At 41.0% G+C, this 16280-nt stretch overlaps 1 protein-coding gene across 18 annotated transcripts in view; it reads left to right on the forward strand.

Moving 5' to 3' along the window:
* The first annotated feature begins 994 nt into the window (after positions 1-994).
* Positions 995-16280, forward strand: part of CCDC88A (coiled-coil domain containing 88A) — a 66915-nt gene continuing 51629 nt past the window's right edge. For all 18 annotated transcript variants that reach the window (XM_040057675.2, XM_040057676.1, XM_040057677.2 and 15 more), the window contains exons 1-3: positions 995-1051; positions 1622-2003; positions 2125-2225. In XM_040057675.2, the coding sequence (XP_039913609.1) occupies positions 1941-2003; positions 2125-2225 (164 nt within the window). In that variant the 5' untranslated portion in view covers positions 995-1051; positions 1622-1940. The remainder of the gene's footprint in view (positions 1052-1621; positions 2004-2124; positions 2226-16280) is intronic.

The raw sequence follows: 16280 nt of genomic DNA on the forward strand, positions 1-16280 counted from the left end.
TTCTCTCTCCCTCCTGGGCTTTTTTCCTCATGGGTGCCTTTATTCTCCTAAAGGAAATGGAGAATATCCCTCCTGCAGTGAGTTTTTTCTTCATGGGCACCTTCATTGCACAAGAGGTGATTGGAAGAGCCTCTTTCTCCGGCTCTTTTTCCTTCCCTCACGGGCACCTTTATTTCCCTAAAGAGGAATGGGAGAGCATCTCCTTCTCTCCCTTCCCTCATGTGTTTTTTATTCTGCTAAGGTAAATGGAGAATATTCCTCCTGAGCTAAGTTTTCCCCTCAGGGGCACCTTTATTGTCTAGGGGGGGGAATGGAAGAGCATCTGCCTCCCTCACACATTTTTACCCTCACGGGTACCTTTATTCCCCACGGGGAAAGGAAGAGCCTCTCGTTCCCGCCCTTTTTCCCTCACGGGCACCTTCGTTGCACAAGAAGCGATTGGAAGAGCCTCTCCCTCTCTCACGTGCTTTTCCCCTTACGGGCCCATTTATTCTTCAGGGCTGTTTGCCCCTCGCGGGCACCTTTATTCCTCAAAGGAGAATGAAAGAGTATCTTTCCCTCCCCCATTTTCCCCCTGACGGGCACCTTTATTTTCCTAAGGGAAATAGAGAATATCCCTCCCGCGCTGAGTTTTTCCCTTACGGGCATCTTTATTACACAAAAGAGGAATGGAAGAACATCTCCCTCACGGGCACGTCTATTCCCGCAAAAGGGTGATTGGAAGAGCCTTATCAGCCCTCAGGGGCACCTTTATTCCCGGAGCGGGGAAGGGAGTAGATTCTCTCCCCCTCACACCGAAGGCTGAGCGACGCCCGCAGCCGCATCGCGCGCGCGCGCGCCGGGCGCGAGTCCTGCAGCGGTTTCGCCGCGGCCCCGCCCCTTTCTAATCGCGCCGCCATCCCCGAGCGACGGCGGAGGGATACCCGGCTCGGGGCGGAGGGATCCGCACGCTGGGGCCGGCCGTGGGGAAGGGAGAGCGTAGGGAGGCAGGGAGGGAAGGAGGACGAGGAGGGGGCGAGCGATGCGGCACGGCCGCGCTGGCTGAGGCGAGGTGGCTCCGCAGATCGGGAGGACGGTCGTGGGGAGCGGAGCTGGTGCCGCGGAAGCGGTGGCGGAGCGGCAGGAGAGCAGCTGAGGAGGGGTCGGGGGGCGCTGCGGGGAGCGGCGAGGGGAGAGCGGAGCTTGAGGGGAGCGGCCAGCGCGGGGGAAGGGCGAGGCTGTGGGGCCGGCTGGCGTGTGCCGTCCTGCCGCTCTCTGGCGTCGTAGTTTAGTGGAAAAGGGAAGGGATAGAAAAGAGAACTGATTTAAAATAGCCCTGATCCCTCCGGGGGTCGGTTCCCTGTCGGTGCCAGTGCGGGGGGGGCAGCGGAGCTTTGGTGCAGTCGCAGCCCGGGGGGCTTGGCTGCGAGAGGGGCGGGGGTCGCTGCCCTCGCTGCTCCCCTCGCCCGGGCTTGGGGCTTTTTTTGTGGGGAATGGGCAGGATGAGCTTGAGGAGTTTCGCTGGAATTTCTCCTTCCTTTCTGAGACGCTGCCGCTGCTGAAGCAGATTTTTCCTTCCTCTCTCTCTCTCTCTCTTTTTTTTTTTTTTTTTTTTTTTTTTTTTTTTTTTTGTCTGATGCAGAATCCCAGTAGCTAGGCAGCCTCCCTCTTTTCTTTCCTTCCTTCCTTCCACCCCATCGCTATGTAGGAAGGGTGAGGCATCAATGGAAAGGCTGAAATACGCGTAGATGGACTTTCGGGTGCATTTTTTCTTGAAAGAGGAAGATAAATTCCGCTTGCCAATGCACTGACTTTTGTTGCTGTTGCATCGCTTGGTAAAAATGGGGTTCACTCACTCCAGCTGAATCCTTGGAGCATTCCAGAGAGTTGCTGCAGTGAGGGACTTATCTTTATTTTTTGCATCAGAGGAGCTGCATTGATGTTAACCATTTTTTTGTAAAATGGAGAACGAGATCTTTACACCCCTTCTGGAGCAGTTCATGTCGAGCCCTCTTGTCACCTGGGTAAGCATTCATTTTCCCCTCACACGTTCCCGGTTTTATTTGCTCATTGTTTGAGAAGAGCCTTGCGGCGGGGGAGCGAGGTGGAGTTGGTGTCACTGTGCTGCTGCTGGTTCTGTTCCAGGTGAAGACATTCGGACCGCTGGCTGGAGGAAATGGGACCAACCTGGAGGAATATGTGGCATTGGTGGATGGAGTGTATCTGAACGAAGTCATGCTGCAAATGTGAGTGTGGGCAAGCGCTGCCTTGCTGTAATTTTTTTTGGTTTGTTTCTCTTGTATTTTTTTTTTGCTGCCTTACAAAAAATCCTTTTCCCCCTCTCCCCATATTGACCTTGGTAAATTACTTTCATTCGTGCGTGACATGGTCATGTGGTGAGTTAAGAGGAGACTCGGGATCATGGCAGATCCCGACTCTGCACAGTTGAATATCCAAGCAATGTATTTGCAGGATGTATAGTGTGATACAGGCTGAATCATCATTGTAGAACTTACTGGAAAATGGGATGACTGCAAATAGTTTCCCAGATTTCCACTGAGAGGCATAAAAAAGGTTCATCCTGCTGTAAGTCGTGCTCATAGAGAAAATTTTGAATAAATGTGCTTGTCTAATAAGGTTCTAATCCATACCTTGGTGCACGTGACATGCAACTTAAGGATGGCGTGCAGCTCACACCGGGGTGTGCAATGAGTAAAAGGACTGCCCCTTAAACTCCTTCCTCTTCATTTTCCGTGCTTCCAAATTAGAGTAGACAGCAGCTGAACAGTAAAGCTGATGCTTTAAGTGTGAGTGTAGAGTGTTTTCTGGCTATAGCCGACAGAAGAAACGTTTTTGCATGGGTTTATAAACTGTTTATTGAAAACTCTGGTTGTCAGAAATAAATCCTTTACAGTGGCTCTCTGTTAATCATAGTTTTGACTGGAATGTTGCCCACTACTGTCATGCTGGGGAGTAACACTTGTCAGGTGTCTAGTGATATAATCATAAAAGTGTTACTACTGCAAAAATTTCTACATACCTTTTTTTTCTTTTTTTTTAAATATGTTTTGAGTTTCTGCAGAGAAATGCATCTATTTGCAGTATAGGTATGAAAAGCTGTGGACTTACAGCTGGCTGGGTACATCCATCAGTGCGTGAGCAGCTTGTGTTGGCAGCTGCTCCTCAGGAACACTGCTCAGAGATGGGCATCCTCTTACTCTGTTTACAGCTTTTATTCGTATTTAGTGCTTTAAAAGTTTTTACCCTTGGTGTTCAACTCGTATAACTAATATGTGTCAAAAGAGCAACAGTTTACCACATTCAAGTGTGAATTCACAGCCTTTTGAAACCAGTATTTTCTTTGTCACCTTCCTTTGTACAACTAAGACTCACTTCTAATAGTCACTCTAATGTTGAAAAACATGGAAAACTTGGTGGAATAGAACTTTTTTAACAAAAAAAAAAATTCTGAGTGGGTTCTGGCACACTTTAATAAGAATTTTAAGTGATGCATTTCACTGAAGAATACTGTTTTTATTTTATGACTCCTTTTTTTTCTTGGACTACATAAAGTAAGTAGATTTTCAGCTGTGGCCATGCATTTGATATGTAGAGCTTCTATGGGATAAAAAAGTTTGACAGCTAGAAGGCAGATTAAGCACTGGAATAAAGTGATTTTGAAGAATATAGTCTTAAATTTTTTCCAGTCAGTTTTTAATACCGAGTATAAATTGATACCTGATGCATGTGTGTAAAATGGAAAACTGTGGAGAAGGAACATTCCTATGCCTAAGGCACTGTGTGTTGAATTTGGCTGTGGTTTTGTGCATCCCTGACCCCATACCATGATTACGGTACTTAGGAGGCATTAGGTGTGTATGTGCAAAAATATACGTTGGAGATGTAAATTATAAAAAAAATAGCTTGGTATTCAGGACAGTGAAAACTCCCTCAAAACTGGAGGTGTGCCTAAAAGCATTGGCATACAAATAAAATATATTTGAGAAATGTGTCACTACACTGGAAGATCTTTCGGGAACTGAGATGTAAGCTGGTTACTGCTTAGAATTGCCTCTTAGAACTCTGTTCATATTTTGAGAAAGTTCAGTTTGTTTTGGGTTTTGTGCCAGGATTGAAATAGGGGAAAAATTGTTTCATGTTTTGCCGTGTGATCCTGTCTGCGGTGAAGTCACTGTGGAAACCAGTGTTACCTTTTAGTCCTGTTCACTTTGAATATCCACCTATTAAGCGAGTGTCTTCATTTGCAAAAATATTTCAATGATCTGGTTCTAACTAATCATCAATACAGATTATTTCCAATGTTTTCCATTTTTATTTCTCTTTTATTTTCCTTTCATTCTTTACTACCATATATTGAGGAAATGTGGCAGAAAGTTTTGTGTTGTGTGACTTCAAAACAAAAGTGTTTTTCTTCAGAATGCTGGGGTTGGGGAATTTTTTTTTGGTTGTTTTGTTTTGTTTTGGTTTTTTTTTTTAAAAGCTCAGTGACTTCACATGGGAACTCGAGGTCTGTGGTTGGGAGCTATGGCAGTGGGGGCTGTTAGAGATGCTGTGGTCCTGCTGCACATATACTTTAATATTTACTTTATTCTTGCCAAATGTTGGAAAAACAAATTCTGTGACCATAAAAGTGAGTGTTAATATTGGATTAGGCATGGTTTGTAAACAGTTACACAGTCAAAAAAGAAAGTGGCTTTGTTAGTTAGAGAAGTTTTTTTGTTCAGTTAGAAAGGAGTTAATCCCGCCCTCCATCATCTACAAGTGAGAGTTTGTCAGTCTAGCATTTGTTCCTCCTTGTACTTGTCTGGATCAGCTTTATTTTCAGCAATTGCAATGACTCAGGGGAAAGAGGTATCATCACTGGAATAGTTGCAGGGTGCTGATGGTGCTGAGATTGTGGGGTTTATCAGTATTGAGTTTATTGGTAACTCATCCATGAGAGAATTCATCACATTCTTTGTATGTTTTTTACCTTTGGATGTTTTAGGACCTGTGAAAATTGCACAGATTCTGTTCAGTGTTCAGTTACATCTGAAGGGCTCTTCCTTGCTGGAGGTGCTACAGGCCAATTAATATTATTTTTTAAATTTTATTTTTAATTAAGGAGACTCCCAATGTTTATAATATTAGCTCCTAACTTGCAAAAATGTCTCTAATTTCCTGTTTAAATTTAGGTCCCATTCTTCAGAAGTATCTGGTTACTTACCTTCTGCCGGGATCAGTCAGTATCTGATACTTGTGGATAGAAACCCATCTGTCTTTCTAAATCTGAGCCTTTATCTTTGTGCTCTTTGATACAAAAAAGGGGTCATGCTTCTTGGAAATAAATCAGAGCACGAGAGATCACTGCAGTGCTGTTCTGCCATGGCAGGGAGGTGGAGGAACGTGCCAGGAATGCTTCATACCTTCACTGCACCTCTGTATCATAATGCTTCTAACATTATATTTATAAAGTGCTCATAGGCTTGAGTGAAATCTGTTGTGCATGGTACTGAAATCAGTGAACCACTATAATTCAATGGATTAGTCACCTGTTGCACACCCAAGTACAACTGCAGTAAAATAATACTCAGTTGTCCTGGAGATATCTTTCCAGAACCTGATTAACATCACCTCAGGTTTTTTTAATAAGTCTTAGCACTGTACTGTTTATAAACTCCTCTGATCCAAAAAAATGCAGTATTTTCACAGAAATTGTCATTTTCTGAGAGGTATTCATTTCCACTTTTGATAGGTCTTGTTCTCTGGTATTTGTTAACTGAATTCCAATGGGGTTGGGTAAGAAATGATGAAAGTCTTTTAGTATGAGTTGTGGTTCCCAAACTGACAAGAGTCTTGCTAGTTCCTTTGAATAAAGAGACAGCTGCAAGTAGTTACAAGATTGGGGGCTTTCATTACATTTACCACCACCATTAATATTTGGTCAAGCAACAAAGACTTGAAAAAGTATTTTAGCTTTGATTGTTTTATTTTACTGTGCTTTGTATTTGTGGAAATAAATCTAGTTTAAAGGAACTATTGGACCCAGACGGTATTGCAGATTTGGTAATGTACAGAACCAAACTCTGGAACTTAGTTAATTTAATCCACTGTCTGGAAAACCTGGCTGCTTTCATCCCAGTGTGCCTTACTTGGTCTTAATTACATAAATTAAGTGATACTTTCCATATCAATCTTTGCATCCAGACATGTTGAGAACTGGTTCAAAGATGAGGTCTTATATTCTTCTCCTGGGTTTTTCCCCTTTTACCATTCTCCCAGAGTTTTTTGCTGACTGGATCCACTTCAGGCCTTTCACACCATGAAATTTTCCAGGTGGACTGGCTGCCTCTTTCCTCCCACCACGCTGGTGGTGTGTGCCTAGAATGTGGACAGCTTCCTTGGCTCCTGTTCTGAGCTCTCAGCCTTCAGTTGTGTGCTTTTTTCCAAGCAGTTAAGCTTGCCAGCCCATACTTCTGGCTTGCCTATATCTTCCCCTGAAAGCTGGACTCGGTCTCTGGTGCTGCAGCCAGCTGCCTGGCTGTGTGAAAGAGTGCAGCAACAGCCACTCAGCCCAATTAACTCCTTCTTGGGAAGGCCAAGGAGGGAGAGGTGGCTTCAGCTAGGCTCTGGCTGGGTGGGGAAATGGAAAAGGGTTTTGAGGAAATCAGCGAATTTGGCAGCAGAAGTAGGAACATGTATTTTAGAAAAAGGTCAGATATTAAGTCCACATCTTTATCACTTCATGGCATGGATTCACACTTCCCAGATGTGCTCTGTCAGCTTTTTCACAGGTGCAAGGTGTCGCTTGGACTTCGTGAGAGTTGTTGCTCCCAAGAGTAGTTCCACAGCAGAAGGGCTGAGATTTTTCTTCAGGAAAGCTGAATTTGTAACAGTCACTTTTTTTTTTGTAAAGAAGCAAATTCTGTTATAAGTGGTCCAGCACAATGTGCACCAGGATGTTGGAATTAAATGATTTTGATTAGAGAAGAGGAAAACGTAGTTCTTAGTGTAATGATGAATACTTTTAGACGGGACCATCAGCCTGCAGTGAGCTCTGAATTGAGCAGGTGAGGCGGACACAGGCTGATACCTGCACTTTTGAGGTATTTGATAGATAAAGGGGAAAAATGCATGGGTTGAACATGGAATGCTTGAAGTACTTGACCTTGGCTTGCTTCTGGTTTTGTTACGCTGTTGTACTCTTTTGCAAAGCTGATGTCCACCTTCCTTCATCCTGGCTACCCTTTTATTTATTTCTGAGCAGGAAACTACTCTGTAGTTCATTCTTGTTTCTTGTAAAATTTTGAAGATTAGTAATTAAATCATCTTCCTTTAAATGTACGCATCCACTTCTTTTCTCTTTCCTTCATGTGCCATCTTTGTTATTTTTCTTTGGCTCTTGTCTCCTTATGTCTTTTGGTAGACTGCTACAGACCCCATCCTTACTCTAGGCTAGTTCCTTGAGCCAGGGAATAAAAACTGAGTTAAAAACTATTTCTTAATACATGCAGAGATTTCTGTTAAGCCTGTCAACCTGTTCCATAAATAATTATCTTAAATCTAATACCAAAATAACTTGTCTCAGTTTTGAAAGCATTCTGGCAAGGAAGGAACATACATTCACTATGGCTTTGCAGTTTCTTTGTCAGAGAATTTTGCATTCTACATGCTGTTTCAAAGCACTCCATAAGAATAACAGCAGCAGTAAAATCCAGAGTTTTAAGTTGACCACAGACAACTGGCTGATCAGCTTGTACCCTTCAGTGGTAAGGCTGCACTGCTTCGGATTTCATGGTTGGTCTGGGGATCTCCCCACCATAAACCTTTGCGAAGTACTGCTGTGCCCTGATCTTTCTTTTAAAAACTAACCTAGTTAACAGATTTTGGGTGCTAAATCAAGCTCATCTTATCCAATGCCAAATTTGAGATGTACTTCTGGATCTCCCTTATTTGTTTCTTCTGTTAAGGAGGGACTTTGAAGATTTGTGTTTGTTCATACGTCCCTCTTATTTTTGTTTCCTCCTCTTTTTTCTCTAAGTTAAATAGCAATTTGTTGCCTTTGATGTCTTTCATAATGCACCACTTTTCCCTAGGTAGTGATTATTTAGGGATCAAGACATTTTTCCGAAATCTTGCTTTGTTAGAGCACATGACTTCAGTGGTCAAAGATTATTTGGGAATAAATGTATGTGAGTCTCTGTGTTTGTTTGCTTTGTTTTAGAGTCCAGTCTTTGTCCTAAAGGTGCTCCAGAGGCAGTTGTTGAGCACTGTTTGCAAAATGCATCCCTTTCGTTTGATGAAATTAATTGATGCCAAAGCTTTGAATTGAAACAAGGATAATGCTTGACCCAAGCAAGCAAAAATTGTCTGATACTGTATTTTTGGATGTGAAATTGTAAGGGATGAACTCATAAGTGGTGTCTGTTGTATTCCTGGCCATTGAGTGAATCTTTGTGTTGCACGTTTGGAGACACTCCAATAATTTTTTCCTTTCCTATAGCGAGAGAAGACAGTCCACTTAGGTTTATTACAGAATTTTATCTTGGTTTAAGCTTCAGGGAAATATTTGCTCTAGTTTTTCTCTGTGTGGTGTCTTTGTTTTTCTTAAATAAACCCCTGAGCAAAAAGTGTCTGCTGGAATTTCCTTGCAGCTTGGGAATACACTTGCTTTATATTGGGAGTATTGTGTGTGCTGGGCAAAACCAGAATACAGATACCAAGAGATGTGTGAGATAATGCAGACAAATGTCACATTGCCACTAGTCTAAAAATGGGTGTAGAGAAAGATGAAAATATGCATTTTATGAATAGTTTACTTATAGAAGGTTTGTTTCCCTTTATAACAAAGGAAATTATCTACAGTCATGGTGTTCCAACCAAAGGTATTTCATGGAGATCTGTGTGGTGCAATTTTTACAACTGAAGATCTTTCTAGTCACTAAAACTGTGATATTTGTGTAGCTTTGGTACAATCTCACTTGGCTGATCACACATCAGTATTTCCTGTAGTTCTTAATGCCGAGTACCGAGGTGTTTGCCTCTGGTCAGGCTATTGTGACTCTGAAATAAGAACTATTTTTTTTTTGAGAATTTGTAGCTTCAGCCAAGTTTAAAGTCAAGAGTAAAATGAGTGAATGCTTTTCTAAGTCTTTCAAAGTAGAAATCATTTTTGGTAGTGCTATGATTATCAGAAAAAGCAAAGTATATGTTGCTGTGGTGCCGTTAGTTAGGATAGAAGAAAAAAACTTAGAGACTCCTCTTAAAAGTTTGGGGTTTTTTTAAGCTTAAGTAAAGAAGACTGCATAAATGTATATTGCTTTTAAACGCTACATAGTATTTTTCCTTTATATTAATATTTTAAAGGTCTTAGCGTGTTAGCTCTACAAATGTCATTTGCTCGAGGCAGTAAGTGTTTATTGTCTTCTCTTCCGTACTGCTTGCTGCTTCCTGGCAGTGATGACGACTTGCTGGTCCTATTCTGCTTCTTTTATAACTTGATGTTTCTTCCAAACGAATACCTGCATGTTAGCAGAGTGATCCTCCCGAGGTGCGCAGTGAAAACGTTTCCTGACTGCAGTGCCCTGGGATGTTTGGTGCCAAGTCATGCTGCATCTTGTGATGCAGATCTGGCAATGCTTGTGTGTAAAGCTGATCTTACTCTTGTCACAGGATCACTGGGGGTGGCAGTGTTTGCAGCGTTCTCATGGTCAGTTGCTTTGAGGTGTTAATCGCAAAGTCAAGTAGTTCTCAACTGCTTTGTTAATTGGTACTAAACTGAATAGGTCTTGAAAATTTGGACTCATTTCAGAAGTAAAAAATGTTGGCTCTGAGAGGGAAAATAACATGCTGTGCTTGAAGTAAAAGTCAAAACTTCAGACTTCATGATCCCTCAATATTTTGCTTCTGTGGTATGTCCATCTTCTTGCTTTCCTGACCTTTGGCCTGTACACTCTTGCATCCTTGGACACTTTATGGGTTTGGTTTAGTTTCGAAAACTGCGTGGTGCGAGTACTACAGCAGTTTCATTCTCCCTTTTCAGATGATGTTTCCTGCTAAACCTTATGTAGTTAAAAAAATCCTCTAAAACCAACCAAGCAAACCAATAAGATGTCCCTTGGAAGAGATTTAGATTTGTTGGAGTAGAATGTGTTTGTGAGACTTTCTGGTTCTCATATGTTTTTCCTCAATAGAAAGTTTTGTTTGATGTTTATTCTATGAGTTCTCAAAGTTTTAATACCTAGGTGTGTTTATTTTGTGTGTTAAGTGTTCTGTGCTGCTCTGAATCCTATGGATTTTCATTTTGTGGGTGGCGATTGTTGATTTGGTGGCAGCCAGATTACCTTTTGCCAGCTGTGGAGCAGAGGCTGCTCCACATTCATTGATTTGTTGTGGGGAGCTCACCCAGGCGACTTGGTGAAGTCAGCAGTGGCTCACCAGGTTCAATTTTTGGCAGGAAGCTTTATTTTTTATGCATACTACCTTTTAGTGTGATAGGAAAAGAAAAGTCAAGGTCGAGGTGAAACAATAGTAATAAAGTTATTTCATACTATTTGATGATGAAGACAGTGCTTGCTCTATAAACTTGGAACTTCGGGATTTGGGGGTGTTTTTGGTCTTTCCCACAAGAGAGTGCTTAGTCAATGACGTGAACTTTTACTGCCTTCCTTGTTTTCTCATACGTTTTGCTCACCTGCGTACATCTTCCTTACTGCAGTTAGGGAAAAGAGAACAAAAATAAATCTGGGCTGTTCTGGACTTTGTTTTGGTTTTTTTATACCCTGGGCGTAAGAAATTAAAGATCAGTCAGCAGAGCTGTTGAATGTAGTATGATTTTGCCTGGCTGTTGGCACATTGCCACGTAAACCTGGGAGTGTGGGCATGTGAGGGGGGAGGTCTCTTCACGCTGAGGTGGGACCACACAGAGGTTGTGATGTGCAGCGGGTCCCCATCCCTGGAGCAGGGAGACACAGGGTTACTGGGCAGGGCACAGCTGCAGCTCTTCCAGCGCCCTGCAGCCGTGAGGAACCCAGCAGATCCTCTGCTGGGAGTGCCAGCCAGGCTGCCGGAGCACCAGGGGGCTGCCCTGGGAGCAGTTAAGCCGTGCAGATGCTGACCTGAGGCTGGCAGAGGGAAGCCGTCTGCATATGCTCAGTATCCACGGAAATGTTCTTGGCAGTGCTCCCTGTGATCCCACCAGCCACTCTGTTTGGGTTAGACCAGTTGGTCTTGGTTTGGTTTGGTTGTTTTTCATTTTTAAGTAGGGCCTCAGCCTCCTAACAGTTTATGATGTTGGACATAATCCTAGGAAGTGGGGTTTTGTGCAAGGGCCAAATGACTTTTGATGTTTAGGCCTGCTTTCTAAAGCTCACATGATCACGAGGCAGCAAACGTTGGATACAGCTGTTGAACTTCTGGCACATACACAGTCAGTCCTTGCTAAGTGCAGTTAGCAGAGTGTCCTTAAGTTGATGTATTAATGCTGATCTTGTGGCAAAGGGTATCTCAGTGTTTGGGATATCTTCAGATGTTCGAGCAGATGTCTGCAGAGCTACACAACTGTTTCAGCTGTACGTTGGTTGTTGCGCTGTCTTGAGGGTAGAAATACAGGTGTTGTACAACCTAAGGGTAGATTGTCAAATGTTTAAGCAGTTTGAAGATTATCAATTTTTCTCCAGTTTTGTTTTGACTCTTTATTGTTTTGTCAGTAAAAAGACATTGTTTTATTAAATCACCTTGTAAAACACATTTTGAGCGTGCCTACTATTTTCTTGCCAGTAGTAGATAATGAAGATGCTGCTTTATTAGTTGAAGTCTATCCCCAAATTCTGTTATCAGTAATTACTGAAATATTTGGCAGATACCAAGAGTGAACCTCAGCATTCCAGTTAAAAGGACTTTGCAGAAAAGAAACTTTATTAGGCGTGCAGCATTTATTTGTACAAGTACATGCTGTCCTGCTGTAAGCTAAACCACAGGGTAACATTTCACTGAACTCACCAAATACATTCAAACAACGGTATATTTCAAATTAGGGTGCGTTATGATACCAGACTTAATCATTAAGTACCATCAAGGAACAGATGGCAAGGGAGGCAGGGAGGACACAACTGGTTTGCAGTCTGCATAGATTTAAGCATGAGGCCATTAAGCTATCACATTCCCATTTCTGATAGATTTTTGGTCAATGAAAAATTAAAGACACATAATCCCTGATTATATGAAGTCTCAATCTGTGATTCATGACACTGGTAGTATTTCAAAATCACTGAAGTTCTCTATGTAATCAGGAGTTTTAAACTAATGCATTATTGGGATAGATGCTCCTGTCTGGTTTATTGCTATTGAAATTAATGTATCTTGTCATAAGTAGGTTGCTCTTAAATGTAAAATTGCTTAAGGGTATCTTTTACTGCTCTGCTTCCTATCGACTTCTAGACAGATTTGCCCTATTTTGCTGGGCTGTTTGCCACTGAAGCAGCTCAGTGTCCCCACCTCATAAAAGGAGCAGTTCAGATCATGGATGGCCTTTAAAATGTTTATAGTAGCCACCAGAATCACCAGGTTTTAAAAAGCTGCTTTTTAAAGCTGTGTCTTAAACTGGTTCTAAAATAGCCCTTTTAATCGTCAAAATTATTTAATTTGCATCCCGTATTTCCACCAGTTTATTTCAGTGTCATTGGACCTAATGTATTCTAATAAACATAATTGTTTTGTGTTAATAAAAATACAATCATTATAAACATTTTACTGGTCATAAAAATTGAACAGTTTCAACATGTGGGTACAAGTACTTCATTAAAATCTTGAGTAAAATAGTTTTCAAGGACTGTAAATGAGTTTAAAGAGGCTCTTAGAAGGTTTTGGCAGTTCATGTTTAAAATTTATCCATCTGTTTGAGAAATAGTTGCACATAAGACTTCATGCTTAGTAGAAAATACTAGTATGCCATGACTTGGACCAGCCTGGAAAATATAGTTCTACAAACAACATAAAATGAAAATGTCTAGCCAGCATCTTGCTATATTATTTCTTCTTCAAGAAGTAACAAAATATGACTTCAGTACTTCAGATGATGAACTATGTTGACTAAATAAATACTATTTAAAATGCTGTTTAGCTGGTTAAGAGGACTGCTGAGCATTCAGGTTGGAGTCTTTGAGAAGATGACAGCTGGTTATCAATATCGGAAGTGAAGGTGGATTTAGTTGGTTTTTTAAAATAAAGAATGTCCTATTCAAGGACCAAATTGTGGTCCTTTCATAACGGTGGTGTGAGGAGGGGTTTGTCAGGTCTGTGCTTGGCTGTTCCATACACAAACCTGACAGTTCTAACACAGTCTGAAAGGTAGAAGTAAATCAGTGACTGAAGGGTAGGGAACTCTGCTAAACACCAGCATAGAGGCCACTTGGTGGGAGAATCCCTCCATTTTCAACGTTTACTTTTCAAAAGCACAGGGGTCATTTTAGTAGGTAGCCTGTAAACAGTCTATGTTTATAATCATTTAATGGCATAATGTGGTTAGAAAATCTCAATTGCTGTAACACAGAGGTGAAGTCCTGTTTGCACTGGAAGGTGCTGAGAGCAGGATTTCACTCTGGGAAGCACTGGAAACAATTTTCTGTCCAAGTCATTCATCCTAGTCATGGCTAACATGTATTAATTGAGAGTGTCAAAGACAACTGACCTCCCATGGTTGAAGAATAATGAGCCAAGAGGATACCCATTACCAAAAAAACAGAAAAAAGAATCTACTCCAAGTAGTGAGTTATTGAGGGTACATGTTAAATTAAATTTAAAATGATTGGTAGAGATTAGTAGTGTTATTACTGATATGTTGCTACCTTGCTTTTATTAAACCTTAAAAAAAGCAGTGGGTTGAACTTCTTGTTACTACTACCTACTTTTAACTGCTGCTGAAAGGTGTTAAGGGAACTTGGGGAGTTTGGCGTTTGTCTTGGACCCTTTGCCATAATCTTTTGGAAGATTTAAAATTACTGAAATAAAATTTTCTGTGCACCAGGTTGTCCCAAGACCGGCATTCTCATTTTAATTGTGGATCATCTGCACTAGCAGAACATCTTGAAACTGGACAGTGGAGTTTTTCCAAGTGGTAAAAATTTGAGTTCCAGAGCACATCTGTGGCCCAAGTTTTCCCAGCAAAAATTCCCAATCTCAGTAAACTGCTTCCTGCAATTTAAGCCAACAACAAAAAGCCAAACCAAAACAAAAAAAACCCCCCCAAGTTTCTGTTTAAGCTACAGGAATTAACCATTTTGGCACTTAGCAGGTCAGCTTGTCATAGAGGGAGGTGAGGTGGTTTGTTGAAGCAGCCCAAACCTTTCCTGCTGGCTGGGCTGATCCACTGGTGTCATGAAGATCCAGTGTTATGCAAATATTAAAGTTTTTGCTCATTCAGGGTCAATCTCAATATCCTAATACAGCTTTGGAGATGAGAAAATGGAAAGCCTGAGCTTTTATGACGTTTATGTTTTGAGTTCTTGTGGTTGCATACTAATTTTGGTGTTGATGCTAAAATAAGAGCTGGCACAATATCCAGGAAACCCCTGTGCCCTGTTTTGAGTGCTCTAAAGGGAGAGACATCTGAAATGTGTGGCTGTAGAAATGCTGCTGAAGATGATGTAAAAGCCCAGAGATAATCCCATGGTCATTAAGATTAAAGATGAAGATTAGGGCCCAAATCGGCCTTTTGGAGATATGCATATAGAAATAGGAGACTTCAGCTGATCTCTGTAGGTCAGCAGGATTTATTGTGGATTTTCTTTTCTGATTTTAACAAATTTGAATGAATTCATTGTGGAAAGGAGTCCAGTTCTGTGCATCTGCAAAGCATGATTATTTTTAGCCAGTTGAGTTGCTTTTACAGCTACAGGTTGGCTGAACTAATAAACACAAGGTCACATCTTAGTCACATGGTTTGGCTAATATGTTCAAAAATGTATTTTAATAGTTTATAATATTTTTAGGAACATGATGATGAGCAATTAGGAACAAGGCAATTACCCCTGTCCTAATTTTCCTAGATTTGTAATAATAAATACAGAAAAAAGATACTTTGCCTGCTGCTTTTCTTTTAAAAATGTCCGTGTGTTGGAGGTGCATTTTTTATATGACCTGACTTCCTTTCCCAGCAGTGCTTTTTCTATTACTTCTACTTGTGTTTACCAACGAAGCAATGCTGATAGCAATAAACTCAAGAAAATACATAAGTATATATTTTTAAAAAACCTAATATGCTAAAAGTTAAGCAAGCTGTAAAAGGCAAATAAAGTTTGTGCAGGTAACTTACATATGAACGAAAAACATGTAATTTTTGTACAGAGAGTATGTGACTCTACCAATCAAAGGGATAGATTGCATCAGAGTAAGTCATGATACCACAATATTCAGGTAAATTTTGTTTTATAGCAAATAACTCCTCTCTCTGCATTTGCTTCTGACTCTAATATTTTGCTGGTGAGTTACTGAATTCCATTACTTTTGCACATTACCAGGATCATTCTCCATTGCCATAGTATTTTTTGAAGGTTGTTCTATGTTTTTTTTCTTCTAAAGTTTGCCAGTGGCTGTGCTGGAAAGTGTATTCTGTATTCCATTGTTTAAATAATTAATGACGATGTTGAATAAAACCAGAGTTCGCAGACACATCCCTGCAGGGAGCCCTGGTTTGACAGGGAAAAGTTGGTAGCTTGATTTTGAGTGCAGCTTCCCAGCCGGCTCTCATTTATCTGATAATAATAATATCGTTAAATAATACAATAATACTATTAAATATCAAAAGTTGTATTGTGCAGCTGGGTCAAGAATCTGCAAAAGTGAGAAACTTCACATTGACCATCCCTTAGGAATTCTTTAAACATTTCAGAGTGTTGTGAGGGGGTGCTTTGATTCTGCATGGTTTTCCATGAGAAATCCCAGTGAGTGGTTGTCGTGCTGTCCTGTGTCATGAGGTATTGAAAAAGGGTGACTCATATGCATTTCCTTAGATCCTTTCTGCTTTGTCAAGGAAAAAGTGATTGATTTCCTCCCTGAAGCCAAGATAAACCAGAGAAAAATCTGGTAGTATATGATAGTACATGACAAAAACCCTAATTAATAATCCTGTTGTTGACACATTTCAGCAATCTGTAATATATTTAAAACAGTTTAGTGTGTGTTAGCATGGTGTGTTCCATATTCATCATCATTCTAAAAGTTAAAAATTACATTTTGTTCCTTGTGCCTCATGGTAGTAGAATACCGTTATATAGCCATGAAAGCTTTCCTGTCAGACCTATTCC

Source organism: Hirundo rustica, chromosome 3 (genome assembly GCF_015227805.2).
Source record: "Hirundo rustica isolate bHirRus1 chromosome 3, bHirRus1.pri.v3, whole genome shotgun sequence".
NCBI lineage: Eukaryota > Metazoa > Chordata > Aves > Passeriformes > Hirundinidae > Hirundo > Hirundo rustica.